At 41.3% G+C, this 9,172-nt stretch overlaps 1 protein-coding gene across 1 annotated transcript in view; it reads left to right on the top strand.

The window, feature by feature from the left end:
• Positions 1–9,172, top strand: part of si:dkey-91i10.2 (uncharacterized protein LOC555224 homolog) — a 20,822-nt gene that overhangs the window by 2,208 nt on the left and 9,442 nt on the right. The window contains exon 2 of the mRNA XM_035677181.1: positions 2,572–4,313. Coding sequence (XP_035533074.1) covers positions 2,632–4,313 — 1,682 coding nt within the window. The 5' untranslated portion in view covers positions 2,572–2,631. The remainder of the gene's footprint in view (positions 1–2,571; positions 4,314–9,172) is intronic.

The raw sequence follows: 9,172 nt of genomic DNA, 5'->3' as shown, positions 1-9,172 counted from the left end.
TTTTAGTGAAATGTCTCAACAACTATAGACACTTTTCACACCAGCCATTTTGACAGGAAATAGTAGGGTAAACACAGGCGTTGATGCAATGATACTAACTAAGGTTCTGTTCCATTCAGGACAAACAGAGTCGGGGTGCTGCTAATGTGCATGTTGGCTCACTGGAAAGGCTCTGCTACACTAAATGGAACGGAACCTATAAAGAAAATGAATATAATGACGATCACAAAATAATAGCCATACAAATCGTATCATGTGATACAAACCAATCAATAGGTCTAATTAAAAGACCAAACCCTGCAAACGTGTCAGTCTGTCAGGACAGTGTATGGGGGATTGAATCAAAATAAACTACAGTGAGTGCGTTCATGGTAATGAAGGAACACATCACCCAGTGTAACAGTGTGGCTCACTGAACAATGGAGCTCTATGGCAATTGTTAGTAATACTTGTTAGCGGGATCAATTCATTGTTGTTGTTTTTTTTTCATGCAATTTGTTGACAGTGAGAAAAATATAAAATATCTCCAACCTTGTCCTTGAAGAAAGTTGTTAATAAAATGAGAGAAACTATGATTCTATGAATGAATTTCTATTGACATCACTGAGCTCCAGTCGTCAGTGTTGAAAGTATTCACTCAAGATCCACAGATTAATGCCTTTGGTTTTTGTTTCAGAGCATCGTTTAATGAACAGCCAACAAATAAGATTTGAGGGAAAGCGCTCATGCTTGCTATGTTTGAGGTTGCTGATTAACTCTGACAACAGCCTTGCTTACCTCAATGCAAGTGAGGAATGGAGATTTATCTATTACTGCAAAGCTGCAGAGAAGCGCGGCGGCCTGTTCGTGCTTTGGCATTTGGGAGCATTTGGGTCTAAAGATGATTTGGGTTTTATTATTCACCTAATGCATCGGAGATGAGCCCTCTGAGTCCCTGTTTCATAATCGTAGTCATAATCACATCCCTAACCCTGTGCTGCTGACTGTGATGTAGACAGAATATGAGATATGGATGATGGCCGTTTGGGTTGGGCGGTCGACATGCAGTTTGTACTCACTACAGAGAGAGAGAAAGAGCTGCAGTACACCCAGTACCGTCTTGCCAGCTCTCTCGGCTTCTGGCTAATCTACAACTGCTGTCTGATTAGTCAGAAGGAAAGAGAAGAGCCGGCCGCCAACGGACAGCCGAGCAGTTATCTTCATTACTGTCCCCTTAGCTTCCAGCTTTCTCTTAGCGTCATACTCATTTCCTCTCATCCTTCATCTCATCTTTGCCTCTTTTACCAGAGCTCTCTCTTTTTTCTTCCTCCTGCACTGTCTGTCTCTCTGTATCTGTCTCTCAATCTCATGTTTTAATAGCCTGACAAGCATGCAGGGCAATAATCCCTCTATTATTATTCTTGCTGCAGAGAAAGAAAAAAGAAAAAGCCGGAGGGGGTAGACAGAGAACCATTTTTATAAAATGAATGTAATTATTCTGGTGAAGGAAACACGTTTCAGAGACAGTGTCTCCGTGCCCATAGATGTGGTTATCCAATATTCCAATATATTGTGTGATTATCCCCGTGGCTGAAGACCTCTAACAAATCTGTCTTATGGGCAGATCCTGTATAAAGTCTGAACTGTGGATACATTGAAAGTATTAGATCTGAGCTGTATTATCAGGCTAAGATCTAAGAGTCTAGTCTGATAAAGGGCAACAATACCACATTGTTGAAATCAACATCACAATATTACCAAGAATATTGTTTTTTTCAATCTTTATCTATGTCAGAGTATGGTAATGTACACTAAATTAAATATAAAATAATCAAATTTATGTTTAAAGGCCCAGTGTGTAACATTTAAAACAATGTATAATTTCATCAGTGTATATTTACATGAAAATTAGAATCATTATGTTTTTATTACCTGAGAATGAGCCATTTATATCTACAGAGGGTCGGGTTGCATTTTGTGGAGTCTGACATGTTTGCCACACAAAAACCAAAACTGGTTCTAGATAGGGAATTACAGAACAGAGATCTGAACATTTCCAAAGATACCAAACATACCTATCTGAATCTTTATCTGCGTATTGTACATAAAACAATTCTAATCTAATGATTCAGCCATTCAAACCTGCATCTGCATCTTAGGAGCTTAAATTAAGTGTTTGTCAGTGCATGTTGCTTTATCCATCAAAGTGGACATCAAGTCATCAGTCATTTTTACACTTAAACTGTGTCAACATGCCCAGTAATATAATATTGACTAAAATCATGTTCACTGGTGACAAATTTCACAGCTCAACCCTAGCAACAGCCTGCTATTGATTTTCATAATACAGACATTTATGTAAAATATTGGCTGCCCTGACATTTTAGAAAATCATAAAAATGTTATGTAAAGTAAGTAGTAAATTGACTAAAACTTTAGTTTAGAAATTTTTCATAACGATATAGTTGAAGATAAAGTAGCTTACACAGTTTGAAAGGATGCAAGGCAGGCTCTGTTGTTGTCTATATGAATGTCTGTGTCGACTTTACATCTCTGATCTTATCGTCCTCCTTTCTGTCTTCGCCCCTGCAGGCTGCAGATCTTCGTACCTGCTCACTATGTGTCTGAGGGCCGCTCGCTCAGCCCACAGCCATGCCAGACGTAAAGCCTCCACCACCATGTGATTACCCCTCCACCTCCTCCATCGAAGCCTCTGGCGGCTCTCCTGCTGGCTGTGCCTCTCCCCTTGACCTCATCATAGACATGGAGCCTTGCATCGCTAACCTCCCCCTGTCCCCGGACTCCTTAGCCTCCTACCCCCACAGACACAGACCCAGTGTCCCTCACTACCCGGGCCACCAGGGGCCTCCCTTCCCACTCATGGCCAGGTGTAACAGCAGCACCCTGCTCACTAACCTGGGGCTGAGGTACTGCTCCAACAGGCAGGACATTCTTGGGGTAGGGCCGGATGAGGGTCTGGCCCCGGGCTCCTGCATCCACACAGGAAGCAATGGAAGCAGGCCTTACAGGAGTATGGAGAACCTGAACTGGAACACTGTGGTAGATCCTGGCCTGTGCACATTCAGTGCTCCCCCCTACAAGAGTGTGGACAGTGAGTTTATTTTACGCTACACCTCCAGTAGCCACTGGTGTGGCAGTCATCCAGATGGATCTGTAGTGGGGGCCCATGGACTTGTACCCAACCCAGAGAGCCTGGCGTTTTACCCCCGACATGGGCTGCCCAGAAAGGACCTACCGCTCTTCCCTCAGTTGCTATTTCCAGGTGGCGTCGACGAATGGGATGCAAGGAAAGGCCTAAGAGAGAAACTCCGCCTCCAGAGTGCACGGTCATCAGCTGAGCCTCTAAAACCCCTTCCGTTGCGGCCTCAGGTGACCCCAAGTGCTGCACCCATCGAACGGGAGGGTGTGCATCATTACATGAATTCAGTATGTGCTGTTTCCAAGCCACTGTGCGCAGTGCGCATCACCAGCCCCGAGGAGATCAAGCAGGAGGTCCTGAGGCGCTTGCAACTCCGACGGCAGAACAGCAGCCCCAACCTGGCCCTCCTCAGCTCCCCATCCAGCCCGAGAGTGGTTAAGACATCCTACACAACAGACAACATTGCAGGTAACAGGAGTGGATCAGACTCTGCATCTGAGCGCTGCAGACCTCCTGTGGGACGTCTACATATCCCTACGTTTGAGGAGTTTAAGAGGATGAGGCAGCAGGAGGGAGAACAGAGCAAAGAGTCCACAGCTGGTTCTGTGGTATCTGGAAAACCTGAGAATGACTTGCCACAGGAAGCAGAAACATCAGACAGTAAGACACCTTCTGATGGGACTGTTCCTCAGTCCAACTCTAGTGGAGGAAACAGTAAACAGCAAGAAGACTCAGAAGAGGTGGAAGGAGAAATGAGCACAGGTGAAAGGACAGGCAACAGTGGTGAATCCCTGCAGACTGTCACTTCCTCAGAGAGATCTCCATGTAGCACTGTGAGCAGTAACAGCACTGAAGCTCCCACCCCCGTTTTCAGCACATACTCTCCTATACGCACAGGCCCGTCTCCACGTACCCCTCTGCAGCCCCTGGCCAGCTCAGCCCCAGAGAAAGCCTCTGCCACATGGGGAGATGATGGGAACAGCAGGCGTAGGAGGAGCAGCCTGGAACCAGCTGGGTCGGTTCCCTTCCCGCCCAGCAGGGAGAACTGGGATCGGCCCTCCAGCTGCTGCCCAGCTCTCCTTCTGGAGGGGACGGACCTGTCCAGCTACGGAGCCAAGATCTATAAGATGAAAGATGGCCTCATTGGATCTGCACTGGACCTCATCAAGAAGAGGTAAGTTTGGAGGGGGGCAGGAAAAGGAGGAGGGGGGTGTATGTGTTAATTATTGTCAGAAGTATTCAGATCCTTTATTTAAGTAAAACAAAAATACCACAATTAAAATACTTCATCACTTGTAAAAGTCTGCATTTAAACATTTTGCTGATCATGTACTTTTACTTAAGTATGAAAAGTAAAAGAATATGTTATTTACCTAAAAATGTACTTAGATATGTATTTAGGAACTTTTCGCCATTGATTAATGTGTGTTTATTGTCCAATCTTGCTAAGATACAAGTGGAGGTGTAATTTCAGTCCCTTAGTTTGAGTGGCTCTTATTGTGAAAGCAGCTCTAGTGAAGATCATTTTGTCATTAATTTGAGACTTGACTTGGACTTGATCCAAAAGACTTGAAAACAGCTCTGATCATGATCATGGTTTTCACGCACGCACACATCAAGATGTGTGTGGTTGTTGCTCAGGTCTGTACTTCAGTACAATTTTTTCATTATTATGATGTATTTTTCCATTACTGCATGTGCTCTTTATACTCACTTTATACATTTTACATTAAATACATAAAATTGGGATTTTACACACAATCATGTAAAATACAATGCATCTTTTAACTTAAACCATCCTGTATGGCATAATTGGCAGCTCTTGCTAACTGTTACTGTGGTAAATAAATGGCTTTAGTTTGTTTCTTACATGACAAACACTAAAACGTGGTGTTGGATTGCAGTGGTTTGGGGACGTGAAGTTTGATTTGTAGCACAATCCTGCAGTTCATTGATTTTCTTTTAATTGTGTTTGAATTGTAAAAACTGTTGTTCCTCATGATATCCATAACACACCAACCAAGTGCCTAGGTACATTATATTGTTATTGTGTAACAGGGAGGGCCGGCACCATGACCATCTTGTTGCCCCCTATTGGCCTGGAGTGCAACTGCTCAGATACCAACTTCACTAATAAATAAAACCCCCATATTGGCATGTATAAAATAACTAAACATTCAGAAAGGGGCTTTTTGGCAAAATAATTACTTTTACTCCTAATACTTCAGTACAATTTGCTGATAATACTTTTTGAGGCCAATATTGTTGCAGCTGTGGCTCAGGAAGTACAGTAAGTCATCCACTACTCACAAAGTTGGACCCCCTGCACAAAAAGATACTGAACCCCAAATAGTTTCTGATGCTGTGCCATCAATATGTGAATCAGAAGACTAGAAAGTAGCTATATAAGTACAGTCCATTTACCATTTCACCAAAAAAAATACTGTAGCTAAAATATATAATATATATAATATATAAAATAATATGGTATCTCTTCATTATCATTTCTTATTAGTTTTCACCTGACATATACGCCAACATGATATATCTTTAGCTAAAAGCGGGCTCTAACTTTTAGTACTATTACACTGTGCTACTATTACTTCTACTTATGCAAAGAATTGGAAAAGTTATCCCAACCACTGCCAGGATCAAAGTGAAGTTGGAGTCTTTTGTGTTTGTATTTATCAATACAAACCAGCTTCAGGTAGACAAATTATTTATGTATACTCTGCACTGTACTCGCAGCATTTTACCAATAAGCATATCATTTTAAAATCCAGTTAATCTTTTTGACACTGAAATTAGATCCTGTAGTACACATCATCTGAGCCCTGTGGCTGCTTGCAGGAGCTGAGGTGTGCATATTTATCAGTGAAGTGAATGTGAGCACACTTCCATGTGTGTACTTTGCTGTGCCAGAGTGTCATATTGGTGAGTGTGAGTCCATCTGTGTAAGCCTGTGTGTTGTTGTGTTATCGATTTATCTCAGTTATTGTGATAACAGCTGTCGCAGCTAACAGGGTTGGCTCTGCAGACTAGACTGTGGGCGGGAGGCTGGCATGAAGCATGACAGACTGGAAGACTGGCACGGTCCCTACAGACTTACTGTTTCCCTGTCTCTCCTCTCTCTGTCAGCTGTTGGCTAAATAGATGCAGGCTTCACTCCACTGTGGTTCATTCTGATCAAGGACAAACAAGAGGAGGATGTGTTTTACAGCACTGTGGTGCCATTTGGGTCCAGGCCCCCATGCAATGTAAATATTAAACCCTGAACACAGAGGAGCTACTTGATAAGGCCTGCTAAAGAATATAAACTCCACCCTCCTGCAGGCTGCAGGCTGTGATAGATGGGAGATATAGACAATATCTTTCCCTGCCTGTCAGGAGTCTCCACTGACTGTCGCTCCTTTGTCTGCACTGCTAGAAGGGATGATGGATGTCTGAAGCTCTACTGCATGAAGGCAGCAGAAAAATAACTGCTGTGTTAGTGTCTTTGTGTAGTGTATGTTCAATATGCGAAAGTGCAGAACTGCAGTCTTGGGCTGCAACTAAAGGTTATTTTTATGATTGCTGTTATGTAGCCATTCAAATAGTGAAAATGCCCTGTCAGGTCTTCAAATTACTTATTTTAATCAATCGATCAACCCTATAACAAGAATAACAGTCTACAGCCATGCTAGTGGATCTGTCAGGCTGTACTTGCAGACATTGGTGTTTTGAGCTACATGCTAACATCAGCGCGCTAACATGCTGATAAGTAGGTATAATGTTGACTGTGTTTAGTTTAGTGTGATAGCATGCTAACCTTTGCTTATTAGCACTAAAGAGAAAGTACAGTTAAGGCTGATGGGAATGTCATTAGTTCTGCAGGTATTTGGTTATAAACCAAAATATTGGACAAATTGAAATTGACCTGATGATGACGCTAGATAACCAAACTCATTTTGAATCATCCTGAGGGGCAACATGACTTTCTGTAGCAAATTTCATGACAATCTTTTCAATAATTGTTTAGATATTTCAGTCTGGACCAAAATGGTCCACTGACTGATATTGCTGTCTAGAAATAATAATAAAATATTTTCAGTTTGTGATGATATAAAACAGAGAAAAGCAACAAATTCTTACATTTAAGTAGCTCGAACCCAAGAGCATTTTGCATTTTGCTTGATAAATTACTTATATTACCAAAATTGTTAATTAAAGGGGGAGTGTGTTTTTAGTGGCATCTAACCAACTGAATACCACTCGCCTCCCAAGCATGTAGGAGAAATTGCAGTGGCTAGGAATCTCACAAAAAAAGCAAAATGCCCTATCTAGAGTCAGTGTTTGTCCATTCTGGGCTACTGTAGAAACATGGTGGTTAAACATGGTGGACTCTATAGGTGAGGACCTGCTCCTTCTGTAGATAAAAACGTCTCATTCTAAGGTGACGAAACACAATGATTCTTATTTTCAGGTGATTATACAGTAATAAAAAGATAACTTTAAAACTATATTACATTTCTACCAACAGATCCTCCTAAATGTTACACACTGGACCTTTATTTGTCTCCCAATCGATTAGTCAACTAATGATTTCAGCACTACTGTAATCCTCCCATAGAGCCTATTGACAGCTCCGGCAGCTCATGTTCAACATTGTTTATCCCAAGTGGATTCATCTTTTATGTTCCAAAAACACCCATAATGCAACACACTGCATGTTCCCTCTTGCGATTTCAGTTTGACTTGAGGCTCCGTGAATGTTTTATATGTTTTAATGATTTATTACTTTTACATGACCGTATTCTGTGTGATCTCTACACCCTGAGGTATTTGACTTCCACCAATAAGTCTCTTTGTTAAAGTGTATCATGCAGTCAAACTTGTATACAGAGCATAATACAACTTTAGGTGTGATTTTACAATTTTGAAATATTACAGTAATCATATTATTACACCTGGGAGGGAGCGTTGTATAGAAATAAAGTGAAGCACTAAACCAGCATATGTGAATTAATTGTACACTTTAGTAAAGGTGGACCAGTTATTGTATGCCTAGCATGTGGAGGGAGGCCATGTGTCCACTGTATCTAACATTTATTTGTCTCTATTTGATGCTCACACTGATAAATGTATTGAATTCATTGAAGTGATATATGCATCAGTGAAAATGACAGCTGGGATAATTTCAGTGTCACATTGTGCCGTATTGAGTGGTGATCTATCACATACAGTGGTTTCCTGATGAATTAAGCTGCAGGTTATTACTTCCCATGTATCATCCGCTGTGTGACAGCAAATACTGTGAAGGAAAGGCCTTTAATGACAGTTTGTCCGAGGAAAAAAACGATTGGACGATTTAGAGCTGCATCCTCAGAAGTGTAGTAATTATATATGCCTTTTTGCCACAGTTTAATTTGGACATCTGTCATCTGCTGTGTTGACTTTGTTGATTACATTTGTAATACAAAACCGTACAGGTTGCCAGGGTTTGCTGTAGTTTAATAGGAAAAATGTGTGTGTGCTGAAGTGCCACAGTGCTTCAGAGGGATGTTGAGAAATCATTTTTATGACGTGTCCAGAAAGAGCTCAGCAGTTTAACTGGTTTGAGGGGAAAGGAGCTCAGAAAAGACAGTTATGTAACAACCATTACGATAATGAGACCTCATGTTACCTTGTCACAGGGATGTTTTAGGATACGTAACAGGCATGTCAGAGGTTATTGAACAACTAATTGATTAGTGGATTGACAGTAATGGTTTCTGCTTCTTGAATGTGATGATTTTTTCAGTTTTGTAGTGTAAATTGAATATCCTTGGGTTTTGGTCAGATGAAACAAGGGTCATAGTTCTGATTATGGACATTTTTCACTCATTTCCCACACGTCATAGACTTAATAATTATCAATTAATCAATAAGGTTGTTGACAGATTCATCAATAATGGAAATAATTTGTAAATATAGCCCTATTTAAAACAAACTATAAGAACCTTTAAGGGTTCAATGTGTAACATTTAGGATATATTGGCAGACATGGAATATAAT

This window comes from Morone saxatilis, unplaced genomic scaffold (assembly GCF_004916995.1).
Source record: "Morone saxatilis isolate NCDOM2014 unplaced genomic scaffold, NCSU_SB_2.0 Contig5, whole genome shotgun sequence".
Classification (NCBI taxonomy): domain Eukaryota; kingdom Metazoa; phylum Chordata; class Actinopteri; family Moronidae; genus Morone; species Morone saxatilis.
The sequence above is the reverse complement of the archived record's forward strand: the minus strand, read 5'-3'. Positions and strand labels throughout refer to the sequence as shown.